Here is a 27,752-nt window from a genome sequence, read left to right as displayed (position 1 = left end):
GTTAATAAATATTTCAATCAATCAAAAAACCACATTTCAATTCCAGGCGTTGTGAGCTTGTAGATCTGCTTATTCATCTTTTTTGCAAATGTGGAATATTTTGGAACATCTTGGCAACGCGGCCAATTACATCTTAATTTGGGGTCCTTCCTTGACATGAAAACGTTTGAGAAGCACTGCTCTCTTAATTTTTTTTAAATCTTTTTTATTTATTTCATTTTTTCTGACAACTAACTAGCCAATTACTGCACTACCCCATCTCTCCCGGCTATGGGATGGAGATACTGCACACTATGCACAGGGGCGGGAGAGTCGACACAGCCTGCCTGCCCTGTTCAGTACAGTAGTATAGTACACAGATAGTAGTGAAAGCAGCCAGGTGCGTTGAAGAGACGTGGTTTTAATGGACGCTTCTACTAGTGTCACTTTTTTATGTGCCAAACTGTCAGAAACAGCGGAGTATTATGAAAAGATAGCGAGGCAGTGAGCACAGGGACCACGGGGGGGGATGACATGACACACACCACGGCTGCTGCGGCATGGCTGGGTGATCTAAAAAACAAACAAGAAAAAAGAAGAACCAGATCCCGGAACTAACGTTAGCTAACACTAGCTAGCTTTTTGTTGACAGTGTGTGCGCGTGCTGTCAAGTCAGGAACTTGAACCTCACCTCATTTAATTAAACTTCAGCTTAACTTGAACTTCAGCCCCTCAAACTTGGCTCAAGAAAGTTTTCTACTACTTGTGGGAGACTGAAAGTTCGCGTGGGCTGCTTCGAACCCACACTCTTGTCTTCTCTGCGGAGATTGGAGAGTTATGGCTTCGAGGGGAATCTTTTCTTCGGGTCCTCCTCCCATGAATGCCAGCAGCGTGAGCCCCATGAACGCTGCACTGTCCGCACATGCTGCGGGGCTGAGGATGACAGGTCTGCCGCCACCGCTCCCTCCTCCGGCCGGGGGGTTCCCCTCTCGACCCATGAACAACTCTCCGCACCAGTACCACCAGGTCAGTCTGTTGACAGGTCACTGATCAGTGTGACTACTATACCACGTGTTCTGTGCCAGAAATCAGTCGTGAATGCTCTTTTAAATTGACTCAAATGTCCTTTCCATTTGTATACAACTTGATAAATTAATTAACACAGATTTTACTGTGTGTGATAATAAATGGGGTGCAGGGACGCGCGCTACTCGACAATTGGAAGGTCGGGTTACTTTGTGGCTGCTGTGGCGTCCTTGCCTTGGGTTGCACAATCACGTGTGTGTGTGTGTTGCCTTGGGTTGCACAATCACGTGTGTGTGTGTGTGTGTGTGTGTGTGTAAACTATATAAGCTCAAATCCCAACAGCAGAACAGCTGAGAGATTGTAAACTAAAAAGGGGAAAGGTGAGAGCTGTCAAAAAGAAAGGGGGAAAAAAAACAAATGAGTGCTCTACAGTCATCACTTCCGCATTTGAACGTGCTTTACAGTTATCCTGTCATGCCTTTAGTTCAAGAACTGGTTCAAGTTCAAGTGATTGCTGGACATGAATGTTGGTAGATTTGTTTAACTTTAAGCCGCTCAATTTGGAGGAGGCGTTGTTTCCTTTATCCATGATTTATGTCTGCTGCCCTGTGTCCGACATGTCAGCTGTACTGTATGTAATGATGCTTTGCCGTCCATGCACGTTGTAACTGGCTGCTCTCCCACTTTCAAACTGCACTGGCAGTGTTTATGTCCTTTGTACAAGGTATTCCTGTACTTCTCATTATGTGGACATAAATATACATTTCAAATGTATGTGTGTGTGTGTGTGTGTGTGTGTGTGTGTGTGTGTGTGTGTGTTTGAGAGAGAGGGAGCAAGAGGAAGACTCGCTTACTTGCTTTCACTTACTTGCTTTCACACTCATTTTACAATAGTTTGAAATTGTATGGCATCAGCATATATTATCATATTTTTTATCACCATCTGTAGATTCCTATTGACTGTGGTTCGTATTCAATTTTACTCATCTGCCTGTGTGTGACAGTTTATCATTTAATTATCCAGCTTAATAAGTTCAACTGATTAACGACATCTGTCATAAGCAGCCTGGTCTGTCATAAGCAGCACATTTATAAAAGAACAACGTGATATAAAAGTTGAAAAGAGTGAGCGATTCTTTTTAGATTGAAGGAGATTATCATCTTAATATCATTCGTTAAACATTTCTATCTGTACTCTCTTCTACTTCGCTTTCCTCAGCGCCCGGGAATACTACCCCCTAGGGTAGGGGGCACGTTAGGGGGGCTGATGTCAATGGGGGGCCAAGTCCCCGGGCCCTCTTACGGTGCTGGGAACATGGCCTTAAGGCCTGCCATGGGGCCCCCGACCATGGACTCCTCCAGGAAGAGGCTCCTACAGCAGCAGCAACAGCAGCAGCAGCAGCAGCAGCAGCAGCAAGGGCCTCTGGGAGGCCTACGACGTGGGTATGTAGATGAGAATGTGTAGATGAATGGAAGGAGATGAGGAACCAATGCCCAGGATGTTGATACAGACACACAAAAGAGACTGTTAACCCATTCTGACCTGAGATCAGATTCTAAAAAATGTCAGTCGTTCTTCGATTTTTCAAAAAATAGCAGACCTACAAGCTCGTATCGCGCCACTCGGTGGCGCGATATGAGCTTGTAGATCTGCTATTTTTAAATAGCTAAAGCATAACATGATGCTGACACCAAAATGGGTGCCCGTTCAGAATGGGTTAAAAAAGCCATGGTATTTTATTGGGAAACACAACATTTCGGTCTTTGTATCTTCATCATAGATAGATAGATAGATAGATAGATAGATAGAGTTTTTATTAAAGTGTCCTACATCATAAGATGCCCAGCCCGCACAGCCTTACAAGACACTCACAAAATTGTACATATATAATAATACATATACACAAATTACTACACAGTTACTCATGGATACATCGTTCTCCAACGTAACTGCCATGCTTTCTCTATACATTTTCCAAAAACAAAAACAACCAATTTAACATAAAACACTCAGACATCCAAAACAGATCTGGGTTCTTATCCTGAACTTTTTCAAATACTACGTTTCTTAAATCATGGTATAGTGGACAATAGAAAACAAAATGAAACTCATCCTCTACAACTCCCAGGTCACAAAGAGCACACAGTCGCTGCTCCTCAGGAACGCCAGTATATCTGCCAACCTCAACTGCCAGAGGTAAAGCACCAGATCTTAACTGGGCACAGAGGGACCTCTGTCCTCTTTTTAAATTAAATGCAACATAAGGTTCAGTCATGTAGTCCTCTTTAAATTGAATATAACTTCTTAATTTCGCCTTCTTCACAATGTCCACCCACCATTTCTGCTGATGTAACATTGACAGTTTATATTTGACTGTATTAATGTTACAATGAAGGTTATTTAAAAAATATGTGTTTAAGTCAGAAATTGAGAAAATTGAGGAGACCTCTCTTATCCACGGATGATTACATCTTTTATTCCAATTAAATATAATTTTTGTAAGCCTCTCTTCTGGCAGTTGGGTAAGGCGATTCCATAACCTGATCATCTCACATCTCTGCCTTGTCAGGCAGCTTTCCCAACCTGTGTCACCTTCAATGGCCAACTTAGTGGTATACTTATGCACCCCGAGAAAACACCTCAACGCTCTACTCTGAATGTTTTTACATTCGGTAGCCTCCTCAAAGCCCCACACACCTGCTGCATGAAACAGAATGGAAGAGACCATGGCGTCATAGAGCTTGGTAAATGTAGCAAAACCTAAATCAGGGCAAAATTTAATTTTTACTTAATATGGCACCTAATGCTCTACCTGCTGAGTCAGCCAATACATTCTTTCCCTCAGAGAAACTCATATATTCATGAAAAACAAAACCAAATTTTTTTTATGAGTGGGAATAAGTCAAAGATATTGACCCGAACATAAAACTGTGGTTACTTTGCTGTACAGCCTTCCTTCTGAAGTGTATAATCTGAGTTTTCTCTCTGTTAATCGAAAGTCTCCATTTACTGCACCATAGACATGCAATATTCAGCATTTTTTGCTTGTAGATTGGCTATTTTCACTACTAATGAAACCTTCTTAAAATGTATTTATGGAAATATCTATAATATTTTCATTTTATTTATTTATCAAATACTTATAATAAATGTGCAAATAAATGTTGGAATAGTTTTGAAATGATGAAAAGCTGATGATTTACGCTAAATGTTTTGAAAACATAATATCCTATAATATAATATTATAATATTATTTATTTAAATAATATTATAGGAAATTTACTTTTTTTTTTACTTGTGACCCATACAAATTGGTCCGTGACGTAAAGATGGGTGATGTCTTTCCATTTAGGAAACCTTCACCAAGATAAAGAGATACTCAAATTTAGTTTTTGAGTGGTGCAACCACTCTAAGGAACAGCAATGTCCGTGTTCACCTACTGTACCTGTGTTCACCTATGTGACGTTAACCTATGTGGCCATGAGCACCAGTATGACTAGGAGTACCAGTAGGGTGCGCTTTTGTGGGGGGGGGGAGTTGCACCACTCAGTTCACACAGGTGTGATTTTATATTAACAATCCAGCAGCACCCAGCTCCCAGTCCAGACCCCAGCCTTGCAGTCTGGGTTTTAACTACTGCTTACAACAAGCGAAGGAAAGACTCAATTAACCCAAGAAATAGGGCTGTCTCATGACCAGCCTTCCGTATCAAAGCAGCAAAGTGTAGCTGGGATATTTTTGACATCAAAACGCATGATGACGTCACTCGATCATAAATCTTGCAGGCAATGATTCCCAGCAGAATTTTATGATTTTATGATTTGTCTTATGAGGATTAGCACTTTAGCTCATGACCAAATGCTCTGTAATGTTACGTACTATGGAGCCACAGGGTGGAAAGTGACATTTCTCATTAAAGCTCTTGAGAATTAGATTTGTCACAATTGGAGAGAGAAAGTCAGTGGTGTAACTTAATTAGAGAAACAAAACAAGCTTTTATTGAGTCAGTACTAGTGATAAGTGGCAGCCTGAGGGTCTGAATTGTAAGTCTAGGGAGAAAATAAAGAGACAGGATTTTGAAAACAAAATGAGCTGTTCACAAATAATTGATAATTAAATTAGAGGTTGCCTTGCCTTGATCTTATTTCTTGGGCTTTCATAGGCATTCGTTTAATTCTATTTGGGGTTTGGGGACCTTACTATATTACTTATCTTTTTTTTAGGACCAAAAGACGCAGGATGGCTGACAAGGTTCTCCCTCAGAGGGTAAGATGATGTTAGCCCCCATATTTCATTTTAAATATCACCAGCTGTAGTCTTGCAGTACCCAACTCTCCTGTTGGCTCTTTAGATCCGAGACCTGGTTCCAGAGTCCCAGGCCTACATGGACCTCTTAGCCTTTGAGAGGAAACTGGATCAGACCATTGCCCGCAAACGCATGGAAATTCAAGAGGCCATCAAGAAGCCCATCACGGTAGCAACTCATTTGTTATAAGGTTTTGAGATGATGAATGTAAGATACATTTGAAGCTTAATTTACATCAACCCAATCGTAACATTATGGGGCTACTAATGTTGCTTTTATTTATGTTTGCAGAGTTTATAGTTTTGTCCATAAATAGTGTGATTTATATAACATTTATAGTACAATTGTCTGCAATACTTTAGTTCACCAAATGTGCCCAGCTTGTCCAAACCCTGTGAACCCTTTTATTTTTTGAGAAACGCTATTTTCAGTGGAATACCTGAGTGTGTTTACTTTTTGATATGAGCCTCCACCTTAACCCTCCATCGTTCCACAGCAAAAGCGCAAGTTGAGGATCTACATCTCAAACACCTACACGCCTGGCAAGCCTGAGGGTGAGGAAGTGGAGAAGGTGTCCTCCTGGGAGCTGAGGGTGGAAGGCAAACTTCTGGAAGACGTAAGTGACTAAACTGTTTCTAATTCTTGATTTATACTTGGCCGTGCGTGCTGTTGTGTACCGAAGATGGTTGCTAATCAGTTTTCTCTCTCGCCAGACCAGGTCTTCCACCTTAGCATCAACTGGTCCCTGCACAGCATCACTGTAACTGCCTTTCTACCAGCATGGGCATTGTCCACATAGTCATGTCATCGTCAGATCCAAACAATGTCCGGGTTTCAGGCGGTTCAGAAATCTCCTTAGTTACTCAGCCCCAGTTGGTCTGTGTCCTTAGCTCACACCATGCAACCAGATGTGTGTTTAGTCACACACTCGAAAGAGTAGGGTATTTTTTATTATTTTCTCTTTTCTTCCATTGTCTGCCTCAGTTAAGGCATGTGTAGGAGGGATGGGAGGGCAGAAAGGGAGTAGGGTGAGAGGGGGCATGTTGCGCAAACTAGACACTTTGGCAGGGATTCAGAGAAGCGGGGGGGGGGGGGGGGGATGTGTGCAACATCTCTGGCTTATTCTCCACAGCCCCACCCCCATGTGGTCACGGCCAAAACAATGCAGCTGCACGGAAGGACACACAACATAATGCAACTCAGAAACTAGTCTTTAAAAAAACCCTCCTGTCTCCTTTCATCCCAATCCCTGCTATATTTCTACTCTTAGCCCGGAAAACAGAAAAAGAAGTTCTCGTCTTTCTTCAAGAGCCTGGTCATTGAGCTCGACAAGGACCTCTATGGACCTGATAACCACTTGGTAGAGGTAGGACATACTTAACCCATTCTGACCGGGCACCCATTTTGGTGTCAGCATCATGTTATGCTTTAGCTATTTAAAAATAGCAGATCTACAAGCTCATATCGCGCCACCGAGTGGCGCGATACGAGCTTGTAGGTCTGCTATTTTTGAAAAATCGAAGAACGACTGACATTTTTAGAATCTGATCTCAGGTCAGAATGGGTTCATCAGACCAGTGTGTGTCCGGCGGAAACCTCGTATGAATCTGATCCCAGGTCAGAATGGGTTAAGTTGTAACCATACATGTGCATTGTACACCTGTAATGTATTGATGATGGGTGCACACCAAAGTAAAGCTTTCCTAATGGTTACTGTTGGTACTACAATCATAATTTGAAAGCACTATAATCTTATAGTGAATTTGTTTTGTAATCATACTTATATTGTTGTATTCTTAAGAATCTATTTGGAATGGTCTGATGAACGAGTGAAGAAGTGAAAGAAGGTCTAGCATCTGGCACAGCTAGGTCTGTCCTCCTTTAGTACCAATACCAGGATATTGGACTCTTTAGCATGTATTGACCTGAGGATGTGTCTCAAGTCAAGAGACTGAAAGATTACGGCACTACAATGTTGATTGTTGATATTTCACCCACAAAAGAACTCAAACCTCACCAGCAGGTTACAGTCATTGCAACAGATCTAGGATAAGTACACCATCTGCTAATGCTGGCACCCAACCAATATCAACTTGCAGTGTTTTCTCATGCTTCGCTACACTATAATTTCCATTCATTAAATAAAGGAAAACGCAAATGTATCCACTCTGGGTCTACGCTGACTATACCATTTCCATCTATGTAATTCACTCCGTTAGTGGCACAGAATGCCCACCACTCAGGAGACGGATGGCTTCCAAGTGAAACGGCCCGGGGACGTGAATGTGAAATGTACACTACTGCTCATGCTTGACCACCAGGTATGTGATCATCTATTCTACACACAAGCCACAGAATGTACTCGTTATCATCTTTCACATTTTGAATGTGTATCAGTGTGCTTTTGCAATGTACGGAATTTTAGACCACAGACCTCCAAGTTGATATCAGCAGCTTGTGTTGTATTCGTAGTGCTTGCAGAACATTTGAGTCTGTCAATTCGTACAGCAGAGGCTTAGGTCGGCATTCATTGAACCACGCTTTGCTATTTTGAAGACCCTTCGATCAGCGCACTGCTAATCCGATCGCTTGTCTTGGCAGAGTTACTGCATTGCTCCACCTGTTGAGCGACCTAGCACACCTTTACCTTTCCTCCCACTGTCCTACTCTGCCTAACTGCTTTTCTCCCATTATTAACATTGGCCATTCCTCTCTCCCCACAATGCTAGCCACCTCAGTACAAACTGGATCCGCGGCTGGCACGGCTGCTGGGCGTGCACACCCAGACAAGGGCCAGCATCATGCAGGCCTTGTGGCTCTACATCAAGAACAACAAGCTGCAGGACAGCCATGAGAAGGAGTTCATCAACTGCAACCGCTACTTCAGACAGGTGGGGAAGCCTTAAGACCTGAGGCCAATTCTAAAAGTGTTCTAAAAAAAACAACCTATGTTGCTATATCAGTGGTGCTCGAACCTTATTTTATGTCAAGGACCCCCCAAAAAAATGTTTTCTTTGCAAAATATATATTTATTCAAAGATTTGCACACATTTTCACGATCTTTCAAAAATAGGACATCTACATGCTCATAGCACGGCGCGAAGTGATGAGCTTGTATATCTGCTATTCTTAAACAGCCAAAGTATAAAATGACGCAGATGCTTTCCCAGATTAACCCTCTAACACCCAGCGTTGCTTTTTAGCAACAATTTTATTTTATTTAATTACTAAATTATTATAATTTTTTTCTGTTCTTTTTTCACCTAAATGTCATCAGTGATGTTCATTGCAATGCCATTTCAATGACATTGGTCATGATATTTGCATATAAATACCCCCCACAGAGGCTGAAATTCACACAAATTAAAAATGTCTGGACTCTGTGCGATTTTGAACATTTTTTAACCTACGACTTTTGACCTTTACCCTAATAAAAGTAGGTAAAATAATTGTAATATATGTTTTTTTGTGATCATTAGAATGTCTAGAACATGTTTTATTCATTATTGTGAAAGATATCCCCCAAATGTAAATTATGATTTTTTTTATATTATTATATAATTATTATATAATTATTATAAATTTTCCATCAAACTTTATTTTTTTATTTTTTTTAACATATGTTTTAGTGTCAGTCCTAGTAGTACAAAGTAGTAGTAAGGTTGAAATCTATTTTTTGCAAGTAGAAATTAATGCGGGTGTTAGAGGGTTAAACGGGTTCTTAACCCTTGGCCTACAATTCACGGAAAAAACGGAATTAATCGAAAAATCTAAACCTCCCGTTAACGGAAAAAACGGAATGACAATCAATATCAGTTATCGCGGGGTCAAAAGAGCAAAAATTAATATTTTTTCGCTAATATCACTAATGTTGGATGTAATTTATCAAAAAACGGCCGAAATCCGCGTGATCGTGCGCTATCGTGCACGCGCGCCGTCTCTATGTGCGTCGCTGTAAAAAATGTGATATTTTGCGATCTTTTGGGGTTGATTTGAGGTTAATTTGACTTAGTTATGAAAAATATAGCATTAGCTTAGCAATCCGGACCAGCCAAGCTATTGACTAGGGTCAAAATACTACAGGATGTTGTTGATCGTTGAACCGGAAGTGACTTAGGAAGATCCGTCTATTTTAGCCAAAATCAGCTTTCCCGCCATCTGGTGGCGATTCGAGAGAATACATTTGCAATGAATGAAAAAAAAGAAAACATCTCTTCAATCCACCAGATCTTTCTTGTATGTTAAAACGATGAATAAAAAATATGCCAATTTGTTACCCAAACAAAAAAATTGGGACTGGTAGTCCAAGGGTTAACATTGAACTAATATTACATTTCTCACTGTTAGTTCTCCTACTGCAAATACTTTGAGCATATGGTTTTTACGGCATGGCTCTACAGGAGGCTAGCCATCTGTCTGTGTGATTGTCCAAAGTTAATCTTGCAAACCGCTGGACCGATCAGTGCCACATATCTTGTGTACGCTGTCAGTAGCAGGCCAAAGAAGTGCCTCCTCTTTTTGGCTAAAACCTAGCCAAAATGTGGACTCAGATAATTCATAGACAATTGACATCTCCATCCACATGATGGGATTTCCATTTATATCATAACATGTTATATAAAAAGAGTGTTCACAAGATTGAAGCCATTAGCCGCTACCTTTACATACGCTGTAATTTGTTTGTTCGTCCTACAGTGTGCACAGCTTGCTCTATTTTAACATAATGTCCTGCAGATTTTTGGCTGTCCTCGCATGAAGTTCTCTGAGATCCCCATGAAATTGGCTGGCCTTCTGCAGCACCCTGACCCCATCATCATCAATCACATTATTAGGTATTGTGTGTGTGTGTGTGTGTGTGTGTGTGTGTGTGTGTGTGTGTGTGTGTGTGTGTGTGTGTGTGTGTGTGTGTGTGTGTGTGTGTGTGTGTGTGTGTGTGTGTGTGTGTGTGTGTGTGTGTGTGTGTGTGTGTGTGTGATCAGAGTCTCATACATTCATAAGCCCCTTGAGCACAGATTCTGTTTTATTTACATGAAAAGACGGGGAGATGATATAATTTAAAACGAACACACATATCTATGACCCCTTGTACACTTACATTATGTATTCCGATATTTCCGTCTTTTCTCATCTTTTCAAACGAACACAGTTCAATTCCTTGCATCGACTGCGTGTGCAAGGACCTTTATCCTCAAGTTTTAGGGAAAGGGAACATCTATACAAATTTACATATAGTTTTTGTTATTCTGAAAACCGATTGAAAGAGATTCTACATCGCTTGATGTATTATTAACACATTGACCATGCGCAGCTGTGTTAATTATTTGCAATAGAGTTGGGATGTTTAACAGTTAACTGTTTAAACGTAAAACAAATCACTATCCCTTTAGGAAAATGGAAATTAATTAATTAATATAAATAATTATTCCAATGTTGTATGTAATAATATATGTAATACTGGTTAACTTATTTTTTTTATTTTGGTCATCAGTCCACCATGTAAAAGATACACTCCATGTGGATAAAAACAACAACAATAATACATTATATTACATAGTTATGATCAATAAAGGTATAGGCTGAAGCTAATTCTAAGCTTATTCTACCTACCTTTTCCCAGTCAGAATGTTTTTGGGTGGGGGTGGAGGTGCATTATATATATACAGTATGCTTTATTCAATTAGGACAGTGAACGGAGAGACTGGAAGGGCAAGAAGGAGAGACGACATACACTTGACTACAGTAAAGAGCTCCAGGTCGGATTGGAACTGGGCTTCCGTATCCAATCACATTTTAACAGTGCATCATTCCATTGTAGATCCTTATGAATCCTTATGAAGTGTCAGCAATTCCACTATACCAAGACAGCAGAGACACATACGTCCCACAGATTACACACACCCAAAGCGAGTTTGAAACTATGACCAACGACAAAAAACTCCCATACCTATTGGGAGAAACACAACTATGTGCAAACTAGGGATGTCCCAATACACTTATTTCGTTCCCGATCCGATCCCACAATTTCTGTGTTAGCCGATACCGATACCAGTGTTGTGATCTCGTGTTGTGTTTATAGCTATCTAGCTATATATCTCGTGTTGTGTTTATAGCTATCTAGCTATATATCTCGTGTTGTGTTTATAGCTATCTAGCTATATATCTCGTGTTGTGTTTATAGCTATCTAGCTATATATCTCGTGTTGTGTTTATAGCTATCTAGCTATATATCTCGTGTTGTGTTTATAGCTATCTAGCTATATATCTCGTGTTGTGTTTATAGCTATCTAGCTATATATCTCGTGTTGTTTTTATAGCTATCTAGCTATATATCTCGTGTTGTGTTTATAGCTATCTAGCTATATATCTCGTGTTGTGTTTATAGCAGACTCCTCACTCATACAGTATGTGCACTTGCGGTTTGGGCAACTCCAAAGCAAACTCCACATGCCCCAACATTTTATTTACCTGCCATAGTGTCAACCCCCTTACCCCTGTGTCGGATCGGTGGTTAGACTGGCATATTCGCCGATAATGATACCGATACAGTATCGGGACATCTCTAATGCAAACATAGCAGCAAGATTTGTGAACTGTTGCGACAAAAGGTTAGCCAATGGAATAGAACCACCCTGTACCAAGTAGACCGACTGCACATGTAAGTAAGCAGAGCTGCTACCATCTTAAATCAGTTTTTTTGTATACTAGTCTTGAGGAAACAATGCTGCTATTTGTCCCAAAGTGATTGCAAAAAAAGGCTGCTTGTTTCAAAAAAGCTTTATACCCTGTATAACAAGTATATAACGATGCAATGTGACATAGCTCTGTTTACAAAATGCTGTACCCCCTCCAACTGTATATACTTTACCCATTTTCCCAAACTGCTTTTATTGTATTTTGACACTTGCTTTGGCAATGTAAACGTATGTTTTCTCATGCCAATAAAGCTCCTTTGAATTGATCATCTTACACGTTTTGAATCTATGCTCTTCATATTCATATTTGACACTGCACGGATTTGAGCTCTTGTCGGTTTATCAGAATCCCCATTAGATTTATTTCAGATTTTTATTGAAGGGATAGCCCCTTGAGATGCAGCATCTCATTTTCAAGGGGGACTCGTAAAACAGCGAACAAGATACATAAAACATACAGTACACGGATACAACAATTACCCTAATGATCTGAGTTTGTTTTCTGAAATCCTCACGTATGCCTCCATGTGTCTTCATGAGCAGCGTGGACCCCACAGACCAGAAGAAGACTGCATGCTACGACATTGACGTGGAGGTGGATGACCCGCTGAAGATCCAGATGAACAGCTTCCTGTCCTCTACAACCAACCAGCAGGAGATCGCTGCTTTAGAGATGAAGGTAATGGTATGGCTGGTCTATTCAGACCAAGTTATAAGGTCTGCACTGGCCAGGGCTTTTAATGACTTGTGACTAGGCCAACAAATCATTCTACCTCTTAAGCCTTATTCTTTTACTTTGTCGACACACAAAAACAGCGAAAATAACCTATTTGCAGCGTCAGTAAACAAATTGATTGATGCTAATATATGCTATGTGGATGTTAGTCTTTTGTGATCGATTAATTCGTTTATTGATAATTGATAACCTTATCGATTGATTTACCGATTAATGAGCAGCGTTTATTTATTGAAATCTGAGAATCTTAATTTCTATCAATAATGTCTAACATAAAAATCATCATTTTGCTGACATACAGAAAGAAAACTTGGGTCGCCCTCCTTGCAACCAAACGGTTGCGAGTAGATGCATGGCGACCCTTTGGTGTGGTTTGGGCCATTGGATTGAATCAGTTGACTGGGTTCGACATGCAACAGGACATATCACACCGTCTCGTCCCGTCTCAACCCTTTTGGTGTGGTTTGGGCTTTAGACAGAGGGAGAATCAACATAAAGGATCGAGTCTGCACAGTGTAACACTTTTAAATATAGTTTTGATCCCTGCTTCAACAAAGTTTAATAGTATAATATGCCTTTTGTATTCTTTCTGTATGTCAGCAAAATGATTTTAACAGGTGAAATGTGCCTTGGTCTGGTTGATTGATTGATTGAAATATTTATTAACAGTTTGCAGAATTACAGTACATTTCAAGCACAACTCAATACAAAAGACTGTTAGCTGCAAGTGGATGACCCAATAAAGCATTACACTTGTTTACAAGAGGGTCCACCTTGTTCAATTCATCAAAACATTTAGAGACGTACAAATAGACACTTCTATATAGCCAAAGAACATAACAGGAATTCAACATAAAGGAGATAAAAGGGGAAAAGAAACATGGGGGAGGGAACAAGGGGTGGGGGGGGGGATTCCGATTTTGCGGGGGCCAATTTTGAATTGCAGCCGTCCGTAGGTGACCTTTGAGAGCGGTTTTGAAGGAGTCAAGGGATTCGCATGTCTTAATGACTGTTGGTAGGGAGTTCCATATTTTGGTGGCATAGGAGCGAAAATAATTTAGTCCCTTGTTTGTGCCGAATCTGGGTTGCACATGGTTTGTTGCACTCCCTCTGGTGTTGTGGGTGTGGACTTCGTTAACATTAAGGAAGTATCTACTATCTAGACAGGTACATGAGTATCTTGGTGGTGTATCAAATCTTGTGGACCAGACCCATTGCAAGATGCTGTACTCTGTCGTCGACCCTAAGCCATTCCATCCTGTGGGCAGGGGTGAGGTGGGTTCGGGTGAGATTTTTTTGAAGGACCTTTGAGGTGCTGTGGTACCAAGAGGTGCATGCATAGTCGAAGAAACCTTGTACTAGGGCTCCTGTTAGGGTCTTCAAGGTGTTTTTGTTGACCAGTGAGGAGATCCTGTAAAGGAATCTTGTTCTTTGGTTGACTTTTTTGATTACGTTGTGGCCATTTTATCACCGGAAGGATTAGCCTCCAGGATGGAACCTAGGTAGGTAATTTCATCTTTTCGTGTGATAATATTGTCACCCACTCTAACCAAGAAGCCATCTGCCCTGCTGTGATTACTATTTGATCCAAAGAGAAGTTTTTCCCAGGTGTAAGGATAGTTTGTTATCAGCGAGCCAATTGCAGATTCTACCGATGGTTACTATGTGTTATGTTACTGGTTACTATGTTTTATCCATAGAACAAGGCTATACTAAATGGTTACATATATGATGTTCTGTACCTGCAGATCCATGAGACCATTGAATCCATTAACCAACTGAAGACCCAGAGGGATTTCATGCTGAGCTTCAGTAACAGCCCCCAAGACTTCATTACTGACTGGCTGAAGTCCCAAAGCAGAGATCTGAAGGTCATTCTACTACTCATATCACTTGCCTGTCCACATTTTACAGAGCCATTCATTGGTCAAATTAATTCTGTTTTCCTGTCTACCAAAGGTAACCCGATGTGTGCTGCTAGAAAGTAGAGTCAAAGCATAACAAAAAAAGTATTCATCTTAAAATCAATATGGACAATGTCCCTCCCTATCAACAAGATTGCAATACAGACCCAATGTTATGGCTATATTCCCGTATGTTTTGGAATGATAATCTGGTTATTTCTTAAATGTCATTTTGAAACATAAAACAATTTGCAATAATCTGTGATGGGATTATTTCCCTTAAATCAGATAGAACTATTCAAGATGTATGCTCTTGACAATCAAACAACACCATTGATTGTTGTTCCTTTTATTGTACATAAGAATGACAACTTTGTTGTTGTAGAAATTCCACACATGCCCATGTAACCACATGATCCTGTGCATCCCTATTCTGGGGCATAAATTCAACAAAAGGATTTTGTGTAGAACAGCAGTCTTCAACGTTTTTCAGACCAATGACAACTTAGCTGAGAGAGATGAAGCAGGGCTCTGTAATTGGTCTGCTTTTCCCCCCTCTGCACCTTGTAGATCAAAAATAGACCATCTACAAGCTCGCGACGCCTCAGAGCACAGGGCTTTGGGAGTTTGTAGATCTGCTGTTTTTGTGTTCTCCACACAAAGATTTGGTGCACGCCCTGTAGTAAATGAGGACCCCCTGTTGAAGGCCACTGGTGTAGAGAGAAAAGGCTAGTGTAGAGTCCTGTGGGACCCTGCTCAAGCAAGTAGCGTAGGGTTTAAGTGGTTAAATAATAGAGTAGTCTTCCAACCATAGGTGCACTCTGCTCTGTAAGTTATACAGGTCTGTATGCAGTGGTCTGTCATGGGAACAGTAGTGAAACTTCTACTAATTTCGTCTCCATTAGATTAAACGGAATCGTACCTCAGCTTTTCAGTACATGCCGCACCCTGGAACCAAACCATAATGCACTCTGGGGTCGATTTAGGACTTCTATGTTACTTACTTCTATATTACTAATCTAATTACAGTATTATGATCTGGGGGCGTGTAGTATGTCATATTGCAATTTTGGGCATGTTAAGAAGCGCTTTTGACACCCCGCGGAGTGCGCAAAACGGCCTTGAATTAGTCATGGGTGTGTTTAAGGCGTGTTTGAGACGTACCCAATCAACATGTCCGTACTATTCTCTTTACCAGTCAGCTGATGTCACATACGGAATGCGCACTTTGGGGGTCGTGGTATGACATTTCTTCAGGCTGGCACCATAGAAGACATGACATGCCTTTGTCACATTTGGGTTAATTATTCCTATTGCACTGCATGCTGTCACCTTTATGCCTCAAAAGAACAGACCCACCTTTCAGATCGGAATGGAATTGCGAGTAGATAGCAGCATATTGGCAAATTGCCAATCCATGCGTAATTAATTAATTCGATAACGATAGAACCATGTACCATACAGCGAATGAAAGCAAGATTCATAAGGAATATGGAGATTTTTACATTTAATAAAACGGTTGAGAAATGAGAGAACCATGAGTGTTTATAGGCTAATATCAACGTTTTTTTATGAAAGACCAAACGGGCTGTGAACTTGAAGAGCTCAATCACCATCCCGACACGGAAGAAATATAGCCTAGTGCATGCATGTATATGCACTGTTGCACTTGCACACAGTAGCCTACACACGCTCTGTATTTGTTTCTATTGAAAAACACCAGTAAAATAACGTTTATTATATTTTATTTCATTCAAGTCACGACGAAGGAATGAGTTGAATGCGTGCTGCGTAATGCTGTGGCCCCGATGGTATGGTCTTCGCTGAGTTCGCTCGTAGCATTTTATTGAAGAAGACTTGAATCGGGTGTGATACAGCATATGAAAGCACATTTCCCACGGATTATGGAGATGTTTTTATTTATTTTTAAGGTTGAGAAATGAAAGAATTATGGCCGTTTCTAATCTCAATTTTTTTTTTTTAAAGACGCAAAACTGCCATGTCTCATAGAAACAAGTAAATAGGTCTATAAAAATAAGCGCATATAACAGGGGTCTGTAACCTATTTTAAATGAAGTGCCATGTTTTTATTTTCTAAATAGTGAGTCTGCCATATCCAGATTAATTTGAATGACACCACATTAAAATAAAAAAACATATTTTGATTGTCCACAAATATAAAGTTCTTCCTTCTTTTTAAATATGTTCTTGCACATTGTTATAATGATCATTATATATCCCCCTGCAGTCAGAGTTCATAGTTTTAATGAATGAATGTGATGCATTGTGAGCTGGTATAGATCTGCTATTTTCAAAAGTAATCTTTTTATTTAATTTTTGGATTAGCTGTCCTTAGTTGGGCAAATGCATTCATCTGGGGATCCTTGACATGGGAATGTGCTGTGTGACGATCACTGGTTTAAACAACATTAGGAGAAAAGCCCAAATAACCACTTTAGAAACAAGAAAAGCAACCACACAAAGCAACTTTACAGAAAAATAAGCCGCTTATAATAAACAGACATGGCAACACTCTACCAGCCTTCCAGAGCCGCTCAAGTGTCAAATCAAACAGTGCTTTTTGCGTTTATGAGGTGGTCAGACCCACGTCTAATCGTTATGCGCTGAGTGTCTTTAGGTCAAGGGGCTTAATAGCAAATTGCGCAAAGCGAGAATAATTAACATATGGACACTCCCACAATGCTAAAATATTCAGGGACGCGGTATGCCAAATGTGTGTGCGTTCAACACGGGCCGAGTGCGTTCAACACGGGCCGATATGCCTTTCATAATACGAATGTGCGCAGAGCGAGGCCAATTTATGTATCACGACCTGGTAAACTGCACCTTCAAAATCGACCTGTCTGTCTCTTGTTGTGTGAGCACTGAGCATGTTTATGCAACGCGACTGGCAGCTTGGTTGAATGAAACGGAGCCCCCTGGAGGACCAACTGCATCATTGAATTGTTGAAAAACCAGTTCATAGTTTTCTTGCCCTACGATATGACAACAATGCAACATTTAATGTAATTGTATGCTGTTTGATGGGAGACTACTGTATGAATATGATGAGAGAGTCCAATTCTGTTAGCCTGCCAGGGATGTGTAGAAATGTTTATTTTTTTCACAGTTTTGTTTATTCAAGATTTCAGGGTATACAGTAAATCAGATTGATAGTTAAATTTAGACCATTTTATAATTATGTATATTAATGTTAACCCGAGATCGAAGGACCAGGCTTTTCAAGCCAAATGTAGAAAATACCTTGAAAGTAATCCAACTACAAAAAGTACTCATAAAAACCAGGCATTGAGCCTTTACCATTGTAATTTACACAAAATAGTTATAGAACCTTTTAGTTAATAGGTTTAGAATTAGTTTAAGCAGGAATACCTTTCATGAAAATGTTTAGTATAATATTAAACCTTTTTAGAGAAGTTTAGAATGTGCCCAAATGAATGGAAAATGAGTGAAATGCCCCTTTAAGTTACCAAGACATAGGAAATACTCTGAACCCTAGTAAATCCAAAAACCAAACCTTGAAGACGCAGACGCAAAAATGAGGAAACTGAGTGAATTAAGTTTTAGAATGTTAAGTAAGTTCAATTTGACAAGGAATGTGTTCAAATTCAGTACAATTACATCAATATAATTTGAGTGTAATTTAAGTGTCCGATGGGTTCCAAAGTAACTCTTCTGCCCGTGGATAATACAATTATATTCAAATGACGCAATTGTTGTTTGTCTATTGTGATTGGAGGAATGTCCCACATTGTCTGTCCGCACCCACGTGTAGTAAATCTGATTTGTCCAGCACATGGATGGAACTTCAGGCCGGGAGTGCATGAAGGCTGTTGTCATCGTGACCTGATGAAACTCTCTTTCCTTACAAAAACAAGAATCTACAGCTGTCTCCTGATAGTGTTGGTTATGTTTACACCTTCCAAGAGCCGCTATCAAAACTGCCAAGGCAGAATACATGTAGGCTAAAATCAAAAACAGGGCTACATTATTGTAAGTTAACTGGCTGGGGAGATATCATATAGTGAGGGTGAATCTGGCGACAGAAATCTATAATATAAATGATAAAATAGGCCGTGAAATGGACAACAGGGCGGAGACAAAGTGACATGACATTATGGGATGAGATGAAAACATATTTTGGTCATAAACGTGCAAACACCAAGGCAGGGCCCCCTAGGCCAAAAGTTAAAGATGATAGGGCTGTCCAGCTTGAAATGACGTGTAAACAACATACATTTTATCCATCACAGATAACATAACACAATATATGTGACACACCCATAGGGAACATACCAAAAAGATGATAATATGTACATATAACCACCATATGCAAAATAGTGTGGTAGCATAAAAGAAAAATAAATTGTATAGTCCTACACTAACGGGGAAGTGACACTGACAGTTACAAACTGCATAACCTGAATCAAGTTTTGAAACAAAACAAACAAGACAAACATATGACAAGACGACAACACATGGTCACCCTTCCAAAACATAATGGACGTGGCAGTGCACCCACACATGGTTCCTCATAATAAATATACTGAACAACCCAGTTGCGTCAGAGATCATGTCTAGCATGCCCAGATTCAGGTTAAACTCATTCAATCTGGAATAGCTTGGAACTTACAGTTATTTACCAGTGCGAGCCTGCGAGGAAGGGGCCCCATGTGTCCTCAAATCTAGTGGAGTACATCTCTAATCCAGTGAAGATGGGTTGGGGGAGCAGAGGACTTCCATTTCATCATAATTAGACGCCTAGCTAAGAGAGTGGTAAAGGCCACCAATGAGCTTTGTATTTTGGCAGTAATAGAGTAGGGGTAGCTCTGGTCCATAGCTCTATTGCGTTGCATTTAGAGCTATGTTACTCTCGACTTCCGCCGCTCGCATGAATCTGCATTCACCAGCCTCTCGTCTTAAATAAAAAGAACGTTTTTGCTACTCACCAAAACAAAGGCGGGTTGTGTCATTAGAAAGCCTACTTTCCTTAGTGGGAGCACTCTGAGCCCCCCACCACACGTATAAACGGTACTTTTTGGCCAAAAGGGGATTTTGTTTCCACCGGGGGAAAAAAATACTTTGTTACTCCACTGCGCCTTCTACCGATATTGCCCAGAGAATTGCCTCATAGAGAATACCTTTCCTCCGGTGAAAAGAAATCCCTTTCTGGCCAAAAAGTACCATTTATACGTGTGGTGGGGGGCTTCCACTAAGGAAAGTAGGCTTTCTAATGACACAACCCGACTTTGTTTTGGTGAGTAGCAAAAACGTTCTTTTTATTTACGCTAAAGACGAGAGGCTGGTCTGCATTCATGCGAGTGGCGGAAGTCGAGAGTAACATAGCTCTAAATGCAATGCATTAGAGCTATGGATCACAGCTAGAGTAGGGGGAGAAATTCCAAAATAGCCGTCATTTCATTTGGTTCTAATGGTATCCCAACACTCCTTGACATGGTGTCAAAGATCTCAGTCCAATATCTACGTAAAGAAGGGCATGACCAAAACATATGTATATACAGTACAGTACAGTACAGTACAGTACGTGGCAGGGGCCGAGCGACACCTATCTCACAGGGGATCAATATCACCATATAGTTAGGATAACCTAACTTTAGTGAAATGCACACGATGGATAATTTTGCATTGAATTAGCTCATGCCTTGCACAAATGGAAGAAGAGTGGACAAGACGTAAAATATCTTCCCAATCATCCAAAATTTCTTCTCCCAAATTCTCTTCCCATTTGTTCTTAATATTTTGTATTGAAGCAGGCCGAAAAGAGAAGATACAATTGTACATAATAGATATTAGGCCCTTCGTGCTCGACAACGGAGTTAAAAAGGAAATAATGGAAATACAGGGTTAAGGCTGCGCACAAGACTGCGAATCTGAAGATATCGAAAGAAGTGTTAATTTGAAAGGGAATATTTTTCAGATAGCTGCTGAAAGGAGGCAAATACATTGCCAATGTACAGATCCCTGAGGTTCGTAATACCAAGTGATGACCATAAAGAGAAGGCACTATCACTGAAAGATGGATGGAATAAAGGGTTTGCTGCTATTGGGGCACGTGTAGAAATGTTGAAATCAAATCTGCTGCATTTGGTTTTTTTCCCAGTTGATGACGGATGTGGCAGGGAATCCAGAGGAGGAGAGGAGGGCCGAGTTCTATGAGGCTGCCTGGGTACCAGAGGCTGTGGGCAGATACGTTTACTCCAAGGTAAGCTATCCAACAGCCCACTCAGCAGGTCGTAATGCATTGCAAAGAGGTAGCAGGGTGGCCTCTTTGGTCTTTGGCAGAGGATTATCACATGAGCTAAAAGGCACATGTTCGACCCCAACAGCTAGTGTAAAATCTGTGGTAAAATATGGTGGATGAGCTCTCGATTTCATTCACAGTGCAGTGCTATCCTGATTGAATAAAGCATATTACACCTTGACGTTTAAAGAAAGAAACGCAGGTGTGCTTCCTCTGGAGACTGCCATTGGTTAAGGCAGTGGGTGCTCAGCTTTGAAAATAACTTAACTCATGAACCAACTAAGTGGAAAAGCGGCACTCCAAAATAAAAGATGCAAGACTGTCTCGGATGCAATTTCTCATGTTTATTTGAGAACGCTGACACATTTCGGGCAAACAGCCCTTTTCAGAGCAGACTAAAAAGACTTTCAGTCTTGCATCTTTTATTTTGGAGTGCCGCTTTGTCCGGCATCCGATGGTAAGCATTAGTCCGACATGTGGGAACAACGGTCGGAGTACTCGAAGATGCGCTGCTCCCGTGCTTGCGGTTATGGTTTGAGGTAGGTTGTCAGTCTAACGACTGTCGGACCAATAATAGTGTCTGAACTAAAGCCTGTACCCACTTTTTCCAGGTTTATGAGTTACACCGTAACATTTGTCCTTGTTTTGTTTCAGGTGCAGCAGAAAAGACAAGAGTTGGAGCAGGTGTTGGGTATCCGACTCACATGAAAGCCTAATGTAGAGTGTCAGTTTACACTCATGTTTAAAACAATCGCTAACAGCAATTGGCTTGGAATCAGCAAGCTACTTTTGCAGCTAAAATGTTCCGGCACAATTACAAAGACATCCTCTCAGGCATTATATCATGCGATTGTTTAAGCAGGGTAAAGACTGTGTACAATTATACATCGTCTCAATGTTTGCCTTTTAATGTCTTTTTGTACCGATTGCTGGTTCAATTAATCTTTGCCTTGTTTTACAGTGTATGTTAAAATTTGTCTTTTGTCCATCTACACTTTGCTTAAAATATTTTAAGCATTGGTGCTGTGTAGCCGTTTCTAACCATTTTCAAAGGGTGTCTGTTCACCCAATTACTAAAAAAAGAAAAAGCCATAATATAAACATTCTATAGGAATAACTGATCTGGAAATAATATTTGGGAGACATGGTATATCCACATTGTTCTTACCTGAAGCGTATCTCTCTTTAAAAAGAAATCATTCTTTGGTAGGCAAGAGGCCTATGGTACTTACTGTCATTGTTTTTGTGGGTGTATTTATTTTCTTTTTTTAATCTATATTGTAAAGAGGGTCAGTATGTTTGAGTTATTCTTCATTAGCCGTATTTTACATTTCGATGTATGACGGACGGTGTTGCACAGCGAAAATGCCATATCTACAAGCTCTCTAGATCTCTCTTGAAATTCTATGACATGCCCAAAATAGGGACTCCAGGTCGAAGGTGGTTTAACATCAAAGGATTTTAGTCATCTCAGTGGTACGGTCTTTTCAGTATACTGTAGACTGCCACTGTACAGATCTATAATGGAGTATGCACCACACTGTCGGAGTGCAGTAATGTCCCTGCAAATCACTATGTACTTTTTTTTTTTTTTTTTTTTTTATCCAAATGGTGGATATTTAATTCTTGTAATTAAACTCTTATAATATTATGCAGAAATCCAGGACTCTCAGGAAAACTCTGTTCTGGGAAGATGTTTGTGGGAGCTTCCCGTTTTCTCAAGGAAATGAGTCCACTCGGTCCAGCTGTTGGTTCAGTAGAGATTTGTTTGTGTGTGTTTCTTAAATGTTGACATGCTGTTGTGATTTGTTGTCAGGGCGTTTTGTTCTCTTCAAGCCAAGAGAGCGAACTGTGGCAGTCTGTGAGGTTTGAGGGGGGGTCTCCCTGGAAACAATACATTTGACTCAGACGTCTTAAGAACGCTATAACTGGTAGTGATTAAATATGAATTCCAACCATTGAATGTTTTTATGCCAACCATTGTATGTAAACATTGCACCAGACTGTTGCGTGATGAATTTATGAGTCAATTTTAGAACAAGTTTAGGATTAAAATTAAATGCTATGTGGGCAGAAATTGCCTTGAGGGATATGTCCTTATGTCCTTCCAATGAACATTCCACAATACCACGTGTCACTGTGCCAAAACTGTTTTTGTGTAAGAGGTTCCTCATTTTAGAAACCTATTATTGTGCCTCTTAAGTTTTTTTCATACAGTATATTAAGATGATTGCATGTTTTGTATCTTAAATCAAAAGCTTTTATCTTTTATACATTGGGAATATTTTGTACAATAAATACACTTGCAAAATCCCAGTCTTTTGTTTCTCTTTGTCTCCACCAGCCGAAGTCATGGGGAGAGTGTGTTTTGCACTCCGTACGTGTGTCCGTCCGTCTGTTACCAGCTAATCTCCGGCACCGCTGGCCCGGTCGATGCCAAACTGTACACACTCCCTGGATGCCAACGATGAACCTCTGCCCCAAAGTTTCCACAATGGCGTGTTATAGTGCCACCATGAGGCTGGGTTTTGCAAAACATTTCTTTATATTACTTGTACACATTTTATTCATCTCATCGCAACTCTGTATACACTATCGCTATAGTCATGTGATCAACACAGACCTGTCCACTAACCCATATTCCATCCCCATTGGCTAAAGATTGCCTTCCAAAGTTTGCAGGATTGGTCCGTTTTGAACAAAATGCCTCAAATCATGAACACAGAGTGCAATTTGAGGGACATTTTGCATGCACATTCCCATTAGCCAGAGGAAGAAATGCCACTTGACAGCCTCATAGTAGCGCTATAACTGCCCCCTTGGTGTTTCTACCTATAACTGCATGATCTGTGTAAAACTGTAAATAGTCTTTATAGTGCCACCGAGACTTATGTAAAACACATTTTATTAAATTACTCCTTCCGATTTTATCCAAATCTCGTGCAAATCGGTATCTATAGTCATGTGATCATGACAATATTGGCTTCCAAACTTTTCAGGAATGGCCCGTTTTGTACAAAATGCAAAGGAGCCCGGAATGACAGCTGGACCGAATTTACCTTCCTCTGATCACCACAAACGTCATCACAAATTGACCAGGGAAGCGCAAATGTTTGGGGCACACAATTACAGCTGGTATCGGGTAATTAATCACACCACCTGCCAATTGTGTGCTCAAAACATTTGTGCTTCCCTGGTCAAGTTGTGATGACATTTGTGTTGATCAGACTCAGAGGAAGTTTTGGTAAATTCAGTCCAGCTGTCATTCTGGGCCCCTCTCCCGGAGAGAATGGTGTCTGTGTGAATCCCGTGGAAAAGTTGAGATATTTGACCTAACACACATTTTCTGCCAGAACTTTCACATGGATATGAAACTAGAGGATATCTGACTCCAAATCTTTGGAATTATTTATTGAGTGAGTACACACGGACCGTAAGTCTATAGACGGATCTATGGCTGTGTATTCTGGAAAAATATGAAATTTATGTACAGTAGTAGCACAGATTCTAGGGCTAACGCTCAGTGTTGATGATGATACAGTTCATAAATGATTGTTTAGTACAATCCATTGTGGAACATTTTATTATTCTGCTACTGTTGGAAATGTTGATCCCACCCCCCTCCCTCCCTCCCCTTCTGTTTGGCATAACTGGAGGTCTGAACTTGAGGTCATGTGATCAATGACATCACGAAGACCTATGGCTTGCAGAGTACATCTTTGTGATGTCACTGATTAAGCTAGAGACAGGCAAACCATGAAAGTGATTATTTTTTACGTGCCATAGTTTGCCATTGGGCCCCATTATAAATTTCTCAAATTTGATTTTGAAAGCACTATATTTCTAAAACTATGAAACATTTCAAAGATTCCTTTTCAGGCAAACATGTCCACCGTAAGATGAACCTAAATAGGTTTGAATGGGGTTTCTAGGTGTAAGTATGTAGGACTAGTATGCCAAAGTTTGTGCTATTGCCATAGAGAATGCATTGGGCGTTTAAGTTAAATAACTCAGAAACTACAAAACATTTCAAAGTAAAAAGTTCCAGCATGTGTCTCCACAGTAAGCTGAATTATAAAAAGTGTGAATGTAGTTTCTAGGTGAAAGTGCATTTTTGACGTGCCAGTGTCTGCCATTGAGCCCCATTGTAAATTTGAAAACACTATATTTCAAAAACTATGAAACATTTCAAAGATTCCTTTTCAGGCAAACATGTCCACCGTAAGATGAACCTAAGTAGGCTAGAATGGGGTTGGTAGGTTTAAGTATGTAGGACTAGTAGCATGCCAAAGTTTGTGCTATTGCCATAGAGAATGCATTGGACGTTTAAGTTAAATTAGAAAGCAGTTCCCTGCAGAAACTGCGTGGGCTCGCCAAAAGACGCAATGTATATAATGTAAAGTAGAAAATGTATTAAAGCTGAAGGAAAAGTTTTAAAAAGAATGTATAAAAATTGGTAAAAAGAATAAGCATAAATAACTGCATAAAGCGGAATAAAGTATGTGGAAGTAGTACGATGCCCAAAAAGTGGCAGAATAAAGTAAGTAAAGTATTACTGTCTACTAATGATTTGTAATGTATGAATAATGCTTTACAATGTATACTTGATGAATTAAGAAAAGGTAAAAAAGAAAATGAAAAAAAAGAGTCAATCCAATGGAGTATACATATAAAAGCATTCATGAGCTAAACAGAAATAGCATACTTTTACATGTAAAAAGAAGGTTCAAATAGCATATAGGCCTATCTTTAGGCGTGCAACGTGCGTGCGTGCGTGCGCTTGCGAGAGCTGTGTAAAGGCCATCCAATTGCACAAATAGCAGACCTACAAGCCCACAAGGTATCGCAGAGCAACTCATTGAGATCTTGTAACTTTAATTTCAGCCCTGTAATTAAGCCCTTATATGTCTCAGCTGTGGAAGTGTAAAAGACTGCCAGCAGCCCAGCACTATGACTGGGAGTGGCGCGCTATGAACTTGAAGATCGGCTATTTTACAATGGTCCTGAATGGGGGGAAACTATGCCCGAACAAATTGCTCTATCGCTGTGAGTGGCCTGAGATATTGAGGTACACCATGTGCGATTGTGGTGTTGGTACGATCGAAAATGTGGTTATAAGAGCGAGTTAAAAATTGTCATCGCGATAATTTCCTCATAAGAATTTTACAATGGAGGTCAATGAGCAGCTTGACTGTATTTGTGTCACTTAAAAGGCCGTAGTTCACATTCTGTATGTCTCTGTGCTTTGGTGGTCACATTGTGTGAAAGAGGACATGTGTGGCTACAAAATGACCAAAGAACATGCGTGTAAAATGAATATTTAGTTAAAAAGTTAAAAAGTATAAAAAGTATAAAACTTTGTAAAAATTCAAATGTTAGCATAAATGACTGCAAAGAGCTGAACAGTTTGAAGTTTGAACTAAATTTCTAGCATAAAGTATGTGGAAGTAGTTAGGTGCCAAAAGAAACGGCGGAATAAAGAAGCGGAATAAATATAGACTGGCAATAACTATTGTGTGCTCGCTGTGGCGAGCCCACAATAATAAATATAAACTGAGAGTAACTAGTGTGTGCTCGCTGTGGCGAGCCCACAATAAATATAAACTGGCAATAACTAGTGTGTGCTCGCTGTGGCGAGCCCACAATAAATATAAACTGAGAGTAACTAGTGTGTGCTCGCTGTGGCGAGCCCACAATAATGAAAAGTGTGAATGGAGTTTCTAGGTGAAAGTGATTTTTGACGTGCTAATGTCTGCCATTGAGCCCCATTGTAAATTTGAAAGCACTATATTTCTAAAACTATGAAACATTTCAAAGATTCCTTTTCAGGCAAACATGTCCACCGTAAAGATGAACCTAAGTAGGCTAGAATGGGGTTGCTAGGTGTAAGTATGTAGGCTTCTCTGTTGTTAGCAAAACATGCTAATGTTTCTCATCCTCCGCAACACCCATTCTCATACACCGCTATACTTTTAAGTATGTTGCCTTAGAGAGAACGTCATCATTTTGGACCATGGGCTATAGCCCATATCGTACGGCATACTATAGCACGCTGTTTTTCATCATTTTTGAGGATTTGAAAAAAACGATGGGTTATAGCCCATCGTTTTTTGAATTTTTGATTTTTTTTTTTATCCTTGTTTTTCATCATTTTGTACCATGGGCTATAGCCCATATCGTACGGCATACTATAGCATGCCGTTTTTCATCATTCCCCATTCTAGCCTACTTAGGTTCATCTTACGGTTTGAAATGTTTCATAGTTTTAGATACTAGTCCTTACCCGTTGTGAGATATTTGCCCCCCCCTGTGGCCGTGAAGGGTACTGCGCCTGGGTGCGTTTGTAATTGACTAATAAATAAATTAATAATCATTAATGTGTCAAATCGAAAAAAGGGCTTCGTTACGCCCTCCATATTCATATGGTCAATGCCTGTGTGAAAAGTGGGAGTGATTGGAGCAGGCATTAATGAGTTACGGCAATGTTTCTGACAGACAGACACACACGGACACACAGACATTCGTTTAATTATAATATGATGATATGATATAGTGCTTTCAAATTTACAATGGGGCTCAATGGCAGACATTAGCACGTCAAAAATCACTTTCACCTAGAAACTCCATTCACACTTTTTATTATTCAGCTTACTGTGGAGACACATGCTGGAACTTTTTACTTTGAAATGTTTTATAGTTTCTGAGTTATTTAACTTAAACGCCCAATGCATTCTCTATGGCAATAGCACAAACTTTGGCATGCTACTAGTCCTACATACAAAATGATGAAAAATAATTTATTTTTTTCAAAAATTCAAAAAACG

The 27,752-nt window shown here is 40.1% G+C and overlaps 2 protein-coding genes across 2 annotated transcripts in view; both read left to right on the top strand.

The window, feature by feature from the left end:
- The window catches only part of LOC310874993 (nucleolar transcription factor 1-like), a 499,750-nt gene that overhangs the window by 19,805 nt on the left and 452,193 nt on the right, over positions 1 to 27,752 (top strand). The window lies entirely within an intron of this gene.
- smarcd2 (SWI/SNF related BAF chromatin remodeling complex subunit D2) lies at positions 317 to 23,231 on the top strand. Its single transcript, XM_083787983.1, has 13 exons — positions 317 to 1,005; positions 2,225 to 2,448; positions 5,231 to 5,273; positions 5,359 to 5,481; positions 5,810 to 5,929; positions 6,584 to 6,679; positions 7,533 to 7,634; positions 8,043 to 8,204; positions 10,048 to 10,145; positions 12,549 to 12,684; positions 14,490 to 14,612; positions 20,788 to 20,889; positions 21,583 to 23,231. Exons 1-13 carry the CDS (start codon positions 817 to 819, stop codon positions 21,634 to 21,636), a joined length of 1,572 nt encoding a protein of 523 aa, XP_083644109.1. The 5' UTR covers positions 317 to 816; the 3' UTR covers positions 21,637 to 23,231.

Source organism: Protomyctophum parallelum (genome assembly GCF_964188405.1).
Source record: "Protomyctophum parallelum genome assembly, chromosome: 17".
Lineage (NCBI taxonomy): Eukaryota > Metazoa > Chordata > Actinopteri > Myctophiformes > Myctophidae > Protomyctophum > Protomyctophum parallelum.
The sequence above is the reverse complement of the archived record's forward strand: the minus strand, read 5'-3'. Positions and strand labels throughout refer to the sequence as shown.

Excerpts from the sequence above, each read along its gene's own strand:
- smarcd2 (XM_083787983.1), top strand. The coding sequence starts at position 817 with ATGGCTTCGAGGGGAATCTTTTCTTCGGGTCCTCCTCCCATGAATGCC. Across the intron at positions 5,482-5,809 it reads CCATCAAGAAGCCCATCACG|CAAAAGCGCAAGTTGAGGAT; the intron begins GTAGCAACTCAT and ends ATCGTTCCACAG. Across the intron at positions 12,685-14,489 it reads TCGCTGCTTTAGAGATGAAG|ATCCATGAGACCATTGAATC; the intron begins GTAATGGTATGG and ends CTGTACCTGCAG.